The following is a 12,349-nucleotide window of genomic DNA, read 5'->3' as shown; positions in this document are numbered from 1 at the left end:
GTTTTTTGAGACAGAGTTTCCCTGTGTAACAGTCCTAGCTGTCCTAGAACTAGCTCTTGTAGATCAGGCTGGCCTCGAACTCACAGAGATTTGGTGCAGGAGAATTGTCTGTATTCTGTCAATCATGTATTTTAGTAAAACGCTGATTGGCCAGGCAGGAAGTATAGGCAGGTCAACTAGACAGGAAGTAGAAGCGGGGCAATGAGAACAGGAGAATGCTGGAAAAGAGGAAGCCCATTCCTCCCACTCCTGCCCAGACTCTGGAGAAGCAAGATATAATCTGCCTGGCTAAGAAAGGTACCGAGCCATGTGGCTAATGTAGATAAGAACAATGGGTTAATATAAGCTACAAGAGTTAACAAGAAGCCTGAGCTAATGGGCCAATAAGTTTTATAACTTATGGAGGTCGCTGTGTGTTTTTCTCTGGGACTAAATGGCTGAGGGACTGGGAGGGACAGAAACCCCAACGAGCCTGGCCCTCATGTTACAGGGATTCACCTGCCTCTGCCTCCCGAGTACTGGGATTAAAGGTGTGTGCCACCACTGCCCAGCCCTAAGTATGTTATTTGATACTGGAAGGCACAGCCTGAAGAGGGCGTCATGATTCCCTGGGTCTGGGTCCTGAATTGCTGAAGAGTGGCGACATCGAGCCGAGCACTAGGCACGCGTGCACACATGTCTATGCTCGTGACTGTGGGTGGGATAGGACTCGCTGCCTTGACGCTCTTGCCATTTTGACTTCCCTGCTATGATGAACTACAACCTGGAATGCTGAGCAAAACCAAACCCTCTGTCAGGGTATCCTATCGCGCTGACAGAAAGGAAGTGAGGCCACCCATAGAAGGAGCACAAAGTGAACAAGCAGACATTTGGGTAGCAAAACCAAAGGCGACTCTGGAAGCCTGGCCCGTCCAGGGGCAGCAGGCATGGCACTCACCTGAGGTGGCCCACTGAGCAGCAGCCTGCGGGGGTGGAAGCTGTCCACACGGCCCTCAGCTCGGTTGCCATAGTCCATGTGGCTAGGCCTGGGTACTGTCCACTGCCGGTAGTAGAGGGACTGTTCAGTTGACGTCATCATCTTGCTGAGCAGGGGCCGGAAGGAGCTGGTCCACATGACAGAAGGGGAAGGCAGGAGGGAGGCAGACTTGGGCAGGCCGCTGCTGTCTGTGGATATGAGCATGTCGTACACAAGCTTGGGCAGGAAGACGATGGGTGGCTGCCGGCAGGCCTTGGCCATGGAGCACTGCGAGGCCTGGAGGACTAGTACATTGGCAGTGGGCACGGCACACGTGGACGATGAGCCCGAGGAGGAGGACAGCTGGGAGGATGGGGCGGCTGGCACCTGCAGGCTCCTCTGGCCAGTCCTGAGGCTGGAATCGGGTTGTGGGGCCAGCCCAGGGCTGTGTCTGCTGACAACCGTAGGTCCCTGACTTACTCGGAGCCGTGGTATCTCCCCAGGGGTCCTGCCCTCTTCTGCAGGGCCACAGGGTAGAGGTGACCTGGCAGGCTCTCCCAGTGGAGGTCCTGAGAGCTGAGCCAGGGACTCACCATAGAGCACTGAGCCTGCAAGAGAGGGGAATATAGTCAGACGTGCCCTGGGAACAACCAGGCACAGATTCACAGCTGCTCCTGTACCTGCCCCAGGAATGCTGGGACAGTTTAAGGCAAAGTTGGTAGGCATACATTTGGCCAATCTCTCCTCCACAAACCAGACCTTCCTTCAGTCACAGAGTGCCAGGCTGATGCTAAAAGGGCATGTGTATCTGTGGGGTAGACCACACCCACAGGGCCTGCTCTCACTCCTGGGTTGTAAACCCAATTTCCTGATGGGCCCTGAGCTCTCCACACACGTGACCACAAGCTCAGCGAGGCTGCACAGAATCCCACACAAGCTTGTATTCCCTTGAGCTTCTCAACCTGGACTATTCCCTTCCCAGGAACACAATTTCCACCAAGGTTCTCTGGAACCTTTGGTGAACAACTGTCCTAAATCTATCCTACGTGTGAGACGGGTGAAGGACTTCCAACTCCCAGATTATAATGAATGCCCAGTTTGATGCACACTTTAAGACAGGTAATGCTATTTTCTGGCCATGGGGTCTTGGCAGAGCCCAGAGACCAAGGCCCCCTTGGGGTTGGTGCCCACAGGAGACTTTTTCACAGTCTCTCCTCCTGGGTACAGGCATCATGGGCTCTTGATATTGCTTCTCCCATGAACCCTCCTAGTTTCACTTATCTGGTCAAGACTCCTGCTCTCCTCAGGCAGAGGTCCATGAAGGGTCATCAAAAGTGGCACCACCACATGCCAGGGCACTATGACCTACACTGCAGCCAGGGGTAGACTAGTCCTCTCCTCCCAGTAGCAACAGCTGGACCTGAAAGTCCTATCCTGGCTTCAAGGTCTCAGATGTCAACTTCAGTTCTAGGCTATTCTTGTGGGTCTGTTCTCCATGTCCTGACCAGAAGTCAGGAACAGCATGGCCCTGGGTCCTGACCAGAAGCCCAGGATCAGCACGGCCCTGGATGTTCTTCCCAGTTTCTGAACTGGGAGGCAGCCCCGTGTGTGTTGTCCCAAGTGTGTACTCACCAGATGCTTTGGAAGAGAGGGAGGACGATGCTGAGTCATGGGAGTGGGAGCGCTCCCTCTTCACGGGGCTCCTCTTCTCTGAGGTAGAGCCTGCATCAAAACACCCTGAGGACACAGAGGAATCACCATCCCTGACCTCACAGCCGGCATTCAGAAGTCGTGAAGACATCACGCCTCTTTGCCTGTTTCTTCTCTCGATCCTTCATCCACCTGCTGCCATTTAAGTCCTGTACCTTACACGCACGCACACACACGCACGCACACACACGCACACACACACATGCACACGTGCATGCACAGACCTCCCTAACTAGAATAAGCTCACAAAGGAATTAGGAGACTAGAATGGGATGGGTCAGGACAGGCCAGTGAGTCTAGCCATACCATAGACAAACAACATTTAATGCCATGGTCAAAGTCATGCTAAAATTAGCTGCCACACAGAAGATCCTGGTGAGCAGGCCTTGCTACCTCACAGGATAAGCTGCAACCAGGCTATGGCACTCTTGCCTTGTGTTACCCAGTCAGTAGACAGAGAAATAAGAGGAATTCTCTCTTTACCCTCTCTACCCCCCAATGGACGGCATATATATATTATTAGTTTCTACTTTCCTGTTGTACTATGGACCACAGCCAGACATTGCTCTTATTTGTGTGTCATATTAAAAATATGGCATCAGACTCTTGGAGTCTACAAATGGTGCTGGCCTGGCCTCATAAACTTCACTGATGTTCAGTTTAATACCGGGTGAGCGGATTTCCAACAAAGGGGACCAGGGAGTGAATCTACCTGCACTGAAAACAAAACCATAAACTTGAACCCTAAGACATCACCATTTCCTTCCTATTCTTTAAGAATTCTAGATCTTAGAAGAACCTACAGGAATTCCCATCTCCCCACACCAGAATGACAGAGAAGGAAAGAAAGGCAGAATCTGAGTGGTTGACATTTAAAGGATAGTCCAGGAGGGTGAGAGGACAGAACAGAGGTGCAGTCAGCCCCCTCACCTTCCACCCCTGCCTCCTCATCTTCATCCGTACTGCTTAACTTCTCCCCATCACTCTCCAAGACCTCGTTCTTGGCCCCCTTTTCCAAGGAGACATCATTGCTCACAAAGTAGGCAGCTAGGCCCAGTTCCTGTTCCAGGGCTGTCCTCACCAGGCAGGAGGAATTGATTAGACGCAGGTCACAGTATCTCAGAGACCTGGGGAGAACAGAAGGTTTTCATCTGTCGCATGCCTTCCGCCAGGAGGCTCTATTGCTAGCGGACAGAGCCATGGTGCCACACCTGCCTTCCTCGTGAGACCGTAGCCCACGGGCCTCAGATGCATGGAGAACCCCACTGCGAACGCAGAGCACCAAAGTCAGGTTTGTGCTATGTCTCTGAGGGCACCTACCAGGGATCTACTCCCGTGGGGCATGTAATCGGGATACTACACATTTTCAGATTGGGTGAAAGTGAGAGCTGAACCTCAGCATCGCTGTTTCCCAGGGCTGGAAACTGACGAGGTGTGTAGCTTCTTAGAGGCTCTGGGATTTTTTCCCATTTAAAAGATGAGGCTGAGGGGCTGGAGAGATGGCTCAGTGGTTAAGAGCATTGCCTGCTCTTCCAAGGGTCCTGAGTTCAATTCCCAGCAACCACATGGTGGCTCACAACCATCTGTAATGAGGTCTGGTGCCCTCTTCTGGCTTGCAGGAAGAATATTGTATACATAATAAATAAATAATTAAAAAAAAAAAAAGATGAGGCTGAGCCAGGCAGTGATGGCGTATGCCTTTAATCCCAGTGCTCGGGAAGCAGAGACAGGTGGATCTCTATGTGTTCGAGGACAGCCTGGTCTACAGAGCGAGTTCCAGGACAACCAGGGCTACACAGAGGAAACTGTCTCAGTAAAAAAAAATAAGGCTGAATATTCCTAAGTACCTACAGGTACTGTTGTAGACTGAATTGCTAACTAGATATTCAGTTGAGCGATCCACACTTAATGTGCCCCGTGTTGTGAAGGAAGCTTGGAACATGACAGCAGTGGACTCAGTCACTTCTGTGTAGTCACGCCTTGTAGGAGGGCAAGTGACTTTCCATCCCAAGTGCCTGTGTGTAGCTAAAGATCCCAGGGAGTCACTCAATGGACATGTGTCTGTGGTGACTGCAGAAACACACAGGTAGGGAAATGTGGTGGTTTAATACGGCGCCCTGAGGCTCATACACTTAAAGGTTTCTTTCCCAGTGGTGGACTCTTTAAGAAAGATCAGGAGGTGTGGCTCACTGGAGGAGATGTGTCACTGGGGATTGGGCCAGGCTCAGTCTCACTCACTCTCTGCCTCCAACTTACAGATCAGATAAAGCTCTCAGCTACTGCTCAGCGCCATGCCTGCCTGCCTGTTGCCACACTTCCCACATGGCCATCAAGGGTTAGCTCTCTGAAAGTGTAAGCATGCCCCTAATTAATCGCTTTCTTCTATATGTTGCTTTGGTCATAGTGTCTCTTGGCAGCAATAGAACAGTAACTGAGAAAGGTGGCATCTACTCTTTGTAATTAACAACCTACTCCCTCTGAATGGCATCATGAGCCCCTCCTACACCAGATCCCACAATGGTCCAGGTACCAGTGACACTGGCTCCAGCTCTGGTCATCATCCTACATGGCACTGTCTTCAACAGAGACACCTCCCCAGCTGAGTTCATTTCCCCTCAGTCTGAACTGCAGATTTTCCAAACCTCTACCCCCACACAATGGTATCCTCTGAGAAATGGCTAATACTGCTCACACCTCAGATACCTCACCCTGGAAAACCAGCCCAAATATAGCATCCATGCCGACTAGGACACCTGGGGCTGGGGTGTCCTCCTCCCCTCCCCATCCCTCAGGACCTCAGGGGCTCTGATTCCCAACTTACCGTGGCAGCGACTCCCCATGAGGGTCCATCCCACTGAAAATGAGGATACAGGGCAAGCCCTCTAACTCCAAGTAGGTCTGGGGCCTCCATTCCGCATCCTCGATCTTCTGCCACATCTGCAGATGGGAGAAGGAAGGCAAGCTGCAGAAGTGAGGCCTGACTCTCAGGGTTGCTACTTCCTGGGGCTGTTACCGAGCTTCAGCGAAGCTCAGGTTTTTCCTGTCTGAGAGGACCCAACGGCACCACACTGTGGATTAAATGCACTAACTGGCGCTAGTGAGACGGCTCAGTTGTAAAAGCCACCGAGTCTTAGGACCTGAGTTCAATCCCCAGAACCCACTCAGTGGAAGGGAAGAAGCAACTCTCAAAAGTTATCTTCTGGCCTCTACATGCATTCCGCGACATGTGTACATGCACATACACAATAAACAGTATAAAAGACATACTAACTAGACATGCAATGTGCAATCCATACTTAACACTGGCCACTTCCTAACCATCCTGGCTCTAGAACATCCTGAGGTCTGTCCACTAGTTGGCGGCCCTCACAACCCATCTTGTAATACAAGGGAAGGATTTTATTCTGCATATAAGCATGTCTTGAGTCACTGTGCCCTCGGCTGTTCTGTTCCTGTCTATCTCCCACAGCAGGGGACGGGTGTGTGAGGATACCCTGTGGCTGATACTCTTGAAGACAGTGGGTGGCTCCAGCTTCCCTGACATCTCTCCCTGGTTTCTTCAGTGATACTATGTCCTTCCTCTAGGCTTTCCACTTATTCTTTCAATCAATTTTCTCTGCCCCTTTTACATTTTCTGTCACCTGTATATCTTAATAAGAGCCTACAAGGGTACTCAGCTTTGAGGGACCTAGATATATCCCTTCTTTACCACTGGGACAGGAATAGAGGCCTCCAAGTATGGAATACGATGCCTCTCCTAAAAGGGAAAGTAGTTGAGCTGAATTATCAGAGAATAAGCATCAGCTAAAGCAAAGGAAGAGAAAGGTGCCTTAGGAAGAGAAAGAAAGCACATGCTTCCTATCAGAGGACTGGTACTGCAGGCTGTGCTGGGGGACACAGGGACGTAGGAAAGCAGCAGAGGAGGTAGAGGGGTGGGAAGGGCAGGTGCCAAAGGCCTGTTGCCACACCCCCTCTTGCCATCCTTTGGTGGATAGCCCTCTGCCCCCGAGCACAAAACCTACCTTGAGCTGCTTTACAAAGTGCTTGCCCACAGTGATGCTGGAGCTGGGGTGGCCCAGGATGATCTCAAAGTGTTCCTCCAGAGCCAACCGTGCCCGCACATGGGCCAGCCGCTCATAGGCCACAGCTGCCAGGGGCGAACAGGGAACGCGCAGCAGGACCATGAGCCCGTGGCCACAGGGGCATTGCTTTGGAGAGTTGAGGAGGTTCTGGGTGATCTCCAGCGTCTCCACTGAAGTATGGTTCTTCATCTGCGGGAGGCCGCTCACAGCCATCATGGCGGCTGCATAGTGCTGTACAAGAACAAAGGTCCTGATCACCGCGCTGTGCAGGCGGGGGAACCTACAAGGAACACAAAGAGACCATGCCCATGACCCCAGGACCGGCCATGCTTGCCACCCAAGACACAGGCAACTCCCAAGTTACAGACGTGATGGAAACCTGTAAGGGTTAGCTGCTGGGGACTTCTGAAACCAATACACAAATGCCTTGGTTTTGCCCAGTTGGGAGGGAGACAAAAGCATAGGCTTGTTGTAGCTGCTATGACCTGTGCACTTTCCAGTACGAGGCATGAGAGACATGCCTACCTAGTTTGTCATTAGCTCAGGCACTTCATCCCAGAAGCCAGGAGTGATGGTCAATCTTCATTATCAACTCAACAAGATTTAAAGTCATCCCAGAGATACAGCCCTCCATATGTCTATGAGCGTGCTTGTCTATGAGCATGTTTTCACAAAGGTTTAGGTGAGAGAAAAGAGGCATCCTGAATGGGGGTGGCACCAACCCACAGGCTTGAGTTGCAGATTCAGTTAAAAAGGGGAAAGCAGCATTTCCCCCCCTCCTCTCTTCCTCCTCCTCCTCCTCCTCCTCCTTATCCTCCTCCTCCATCTTCTTCTTCCCCTCTCTCTCTGCTTCTTGATTGTAGCTATGATGGAGCCAGCTCCCTCACACTACCCGGACTTCTCTGCCACAGGGCCTCTCCTTAAACCTAGAACTCCCCGATAGGCCAGATTGGTTAGGCAGCAGATCTCAGTGACGATTTTCTTGTACTTCCCCACACTAGTAGAAGTACAAGGGCGCACTGATCTTCCAGGCGTTTTACGTGGGTGCTGGGGATCCAAACTCAGGCCCTTACGTGTGCACCACAAACACTTTCCTTGCTGAAGCTCACACGTGGTTAAAATAGTCACTATCCTCACAATCCACTTGGAAACGCCGCAAATTGTGGCGTATTGTCAAAACCTTTCAAGGGCTTTGCTTTACTTGTGGGCGATGAGGTATGGAGCATGAGATGAACTACCATTCTTCAGCTGTCTAAAAAGCTTAAAGCAAAGACCCAGAAGTCTTTAACTGCTTCTTGGTGACTTAACTGTATCCCAGAATAAAAGTCCAGGTCAACAGGAATGAAACAGACATCGCAGGTGACGTTTACAGTGTTCTCAAGAAGCCGTGTGACAGAAGTGCCACTAACCCAAGGTGCTTCAAATGCAGAAGATGGAGGGACTGAGACACCCAGGGAAGGAGGGAAGTGAATACCCTTCCTGGAGCTCCCTGGAACATTCAAAGACTCCCACTTTCCACTTACACTTGATGCAACCAAGTGTGTCTAGTAACTTTGAGGAGAAACATACCTTTTTCCTAAGGCAGTGACCATGGCCTCAAAGGAGCTGTCATATCGGAGCAAGGGGAGGCTGTGCCCTGACAGGGTGGAGTCAATAAACTCAGAGAGCCCAAAGTATTTCTTATTTTCATGATACAGGTCCACACCCTAAAACACAAGAGCATCGGTCACTCAGATGTCACATTCACAGGGCAGGTTAGGGGTCTCAGGCCAGGCCTCTGGACTGTGTGACTGGCATTTTGAACAGTGTTGATCCTGTGGTTCTGTGGGTGGTACTTTCCAGTCCTCATTCTGGGCCTAGAGCAAATAACAAAGATGGCGTGTTCCCACTAGTCAAGCTTCCCATTCATTTGGCCCCAAGACCTTCACGGTTGGGGGCGATGAAGGGATAAACTCAAACTCATCAAATGAATCTTAGATCCACATAAAATGATTTCCAAATTAGTGCAGAAACTCCTTCAACCTGAGCTGAGCAAAGCCAGGAGAGGTTGTCCAAAATGTAAAGGTGTGAGCTCTGCTCTCAAATAGCGAAGTGGCTAAACACCAGGGCTAAGGGGAGCCTGTCCCGGGGTCAGCCCCTCAAGAGTGGTCCTATGCAACTGGCTCACCCTCATCTTCTCATTTTTCCATATGTAAATCAGAACATCCTCTGGTCCTTTTGCATAAATTCATGGCTATAGAGCACTCAGAGTAGGGCCCATGGTAAATACCACAGATATATTGATTCTGATGTCATGGGATGGAAGCCAGACATCCATATTCTTAGAAGCTCCTGGGATGGCTGAAGCATTCTGAAGACATACAGAATGCTAGGGTGCTTATTCCTACCCAGCTGGAACCCAGCCGTGCAGAATTCTCAAATCACCAGATCTGTGGGGGTTCTACTTTCATAAATGAGGACAGGTGGTGTCTGAAACAAATCTCCCGGGGGAGGGGGTGAGTTCGGTCTGAAGATGCTTTGAATGTGGCTGCACACCAAGCCATCCATGGGGAGCCCAAACCTCTACCCATCCCAGGGCTCCATCTTCAGCATCTTCATCTGGTGTCAGGAGGACAATCACTCAGAATGTTTTTCTGAGACCCAGGACTTCAGTTCCCCGGGAAGATATCAAACCAACTATATTGCCTATACATTTAAGATGGGACCACCCAGGGATAGGCTTCCGATATTTTTCCAAAAAGCCAAGAAACCTAACCCCAGGCCAAACCAAACATCCAAGGATCTGGAGCCCACTCATTCCCAGCTGGACAGGACCTTTGACAGCTCAGCATCTCAGAATCTAAGCAGACAGGTTAGACTGCGGCCCAGCATCACTCACGTTACTATAGGAGACGGGCCAGTGGATCTCATTGTAGGGGCTGATGAGGGTGTGCTGGGTCTGTAGTGCGTACGGGAAAGAGGTCACGTGAAGGGTCACGATGTTGGGCGCTTCTTTCACCTCCCTGCAGTTGAGCAATCTGTCCACTAATCCCACAGAGGGGTCACTTTGAGAATAGATGTTATGAACAGCACTGCTGAGAGAGAGAAGAGAAGAGTAACGTTAAACGGAATCACTAACTCTGTATGATGATCTTACAAGGGTAAGGCACCTGATTAAGCGTCTAACTTGGTTCCCCAATTTCACCTATAATTGAAGCTTATAGCCCTGTCCATGGCTAGAAAAACAAGAGGCGATAAGAGCTGGGATCTGCCAGGGGCTCAATTAGCGTTCAGTACACACAGGAAAACTATCAGGAAAGAAACTACGGTGGATTCCTTGCGTGACACCGTGTGTCTACTCTAGAACAATGATTCATACCCAATCTTATTCTCAGCCAAAAAACCAAAAAAACAAAAAAACTGATGGGGATGTGAATGAGGAAGGAAGGAGACTCGGGGGCCAGATGAGCCTCCTCATGTCCTCCTAACTTGGCAGAGGGTGTTGGCTTGCTTGCCCAGCATGCACAGAGCCCTGATTTCAATTCTCAGCACCACATAAAACAGGGTATGGTGGTGCACACTTGGGACCTCAGCACTTGGCAAGTGGAGGTAGGATGATAGGAAATGCAGCATCCTTGGTGATATACTACGTTCAGGGCAGCTTAGGCTACATGAGACCAGGCCTCGCCTCAAATTAAATAATAGTAGTAGTAGTAATAATAATAACAAAACCTACAAGATCAAATGAAGTCCTACTGACTAGAGATGATTCAAAGATAATATAAGGGGAGGGGGAAGGAAATGGGAGGCGGTGGCGGGGAGGAGACAGAAATCTTTAATAAATAAATAAATAATAAAAAAACAAAGATAATATAAAAGAGCAAATTCTACATTTGTTCAGAAGACAACATTAAAGGAATGAGAACCATTCTGGATCTTGGGGTTTTAGCAGCCAGGCCCAGCCCACATTTTCTTTGTAAGATAATGGCTGGCACTCTCCTAAATCTAATCAGTGCTTCATCTTCTAGTTGCCAGGCAGCTACCTGAGACAAAATGAAGAACCAAAAGAAAACGGCTTCTACCATTGCGGGATGCTCCGTAACTCCAAACCCATGTGCAGACTCTATATTTGTAAACCCGTTCTGGTCCTGGCAAGCTTAAACAGCTACAGTCGGTGCCAATCAAAGTCTCGTTCTCTGACCTGGTCCAGGAACAAACTTTCTCACCTCCACCAGAGGCAGCATCTAGCTGGTCAGCTCTAAGGCCAACCTCTGGAGGGATTGCTCCCAGCAATCTCCAAGTGACCAACCTCACACACATCTAGGGTGAGATTCAAAGTCCTGTCCTTCAGGAGGGGCCAACCCAGCCATCACTCATGGTCCTGAGCAGGACAGAGTTCCAGCAGAGGGGGCTTCACCCAACAGCCTCACTCTGTACTCAGGAGTCATGGCTCCAAGCCTGGTTCTCCCACCAACACCTCCAATCTGGCTCCCCACTGCACCCGATGCTCCCCCTTTCTGTGGCACCCAGCCCTCACCTCTTAGAGATTGTACCGAGGGACCTCAGAGATGCCACGCCCTACGATACTGAAAACTGCCCACAGCCTCTGCTCATAAACACCAACTCCCAGGACTTGCTCAAGACTGGCGCCCTCATCCCCAAGGAGAAACAAGTCACCGTCACAGACCAGGAGGCCTGACCTCACTAGATCCCAGTGGGCGTGGTCGTGGATGAGGACAAAGAGCGTGTGTGGGTTCTGGAAGGAGTTTTGCAGAAAGGCCTTAAATCTTGCCTGGGCCTCCGTGTCTAGTTTCAGAACGTGCTGCTCCGCCCTCTGCTTGGTCACAGGCTCTTTTTCCAGGCCCAGCTCCAGCAGAACCCCTGCAACACAGCAGAACACCTCAGGAGCTCCTGGGTTCACTCACCACCAACACAACTTGGGCCAGCCCTGATTGGAGAGAGCAGCAGCAGGAACACATGCAGTGGAGATAACATGGGCCCAGAGAGCTGAGCAAAGGTCTACCTGTGCGTATAGTGTCCCCACATAGGGGTGCCAGCAAGCGAGCACCTAAATCAGCAGCTCTCAAAGAGGCAAGATTAAGAGATGGGAAAGGCCCAAGCTCCTAACAAAACCATCTCAGGTTCAAGTCACAGGCCCGATGTCAGGCCACTGAGGAGGTAAGATACGCTATATGAATGCCCATTAACAGCAGCCAGTCACAGAAAGAGCAAAAGGCCAACTGGTTCTATCTTTAGTCTTGAGAAAAAATCACTGCCTTTGGACATATTTTATGGTCTCTAATAAATGGACGGCAATGATACTTGCTCCATCTACCACACAGCGAAGTATGGCAACAACATTCTTGTGAGTGGTAGTTTGAGTGTAATTGACCCCCAAAAGATAACAGGGAGCAGTACTATTAGGAAGTGCAGCCTTGTTAGAGTAGGTGTGGCCTCGTTAGAGAAAATGTGTCACTGTGGGGGAAAGGTTTTGAGGTCTCCTCTATGCTGAAGCCACACCCAGGGTCTCAAACCACTTCCTGTTGCCTGCAGGATCAAGATGTAGCTCCTCCACTCTCAGCTCCTTTCCCCAGCACCATGTCTGCCTGCATGCCGCCATGCT

The 12,349-nt window shown here is 50.5% G+C and overlaps 1 protein-coding gene across 3 annotated transcripts in view; it reads right to left on the bottom strand.

The window, feature by feature from the left end:
- Positions 1 to 12,349, bottom strand: part of LOC121438914 (protein GREB1) — a 68,216-nt gene that overhangs the window by 23,498 nt on the left and 32,369 nt on the right. For 2 of the 3 annotated variants that reach the window (XM_041639415.1, XM_041639417.1), the window contains exons 14-21: positions 11,427 to 11,607; positions 9,626 to 9,821; positions 8,317 to 8,453; positions 6,688 to 7,027; positions 5,487 to 5,602; positions 3,596 to 3,792; positions 2,588 to 2,692; positions 938 to 1,563 (exon numbers count right to left, since the gene is read on the bottom strand). In XM_041639415.1, the coding sequence (XP_041495349.1) occupies positions 938 to 1,563; positions 2,588 to 2,692; positions 3,596 to 3,792; positions 5,487 to 5,602; positions 6,688 to 7,027; positions 8,317 to 8,453; positions 9,626 to 9,821; positions 11,427 to 11,607 (1,898 nt within the window). The remainder of the gene's footprint in view (positions 1 to 937; positions 1,564 to 2,587; positions 2,693 to 3,595; positions 3,793 to 5,486; positions 5,603 to 6,687; positions 7,028 to 8,316; positions 8,454 to 9,625; positions 9,822 to 11,426; positions 11,608 to 12,349) is intronic. The other variant, XM_041639416.1, reaches the window with a different exon arrangement.

This window comes from Microtus oregoni, unplaced genomic scaffold, assembly GCF_018167655.1.
Source record: "Microtus oregoni isolate MIOR12 unplaced genomic scaffold, Mior012 000058F_ref0000040, whole genome shotgun sequence".
Lineage (NCBI taxonomy): Eukaryota > Metazoa > Chordata > Mammalia > Rodentia > Cricetidae > Microtus > Microtus oregoni.
Note: the sequence above shows the minus strand (reverse complement) of the source record. Positions and strands in the feature narration are given on the sequence as shown.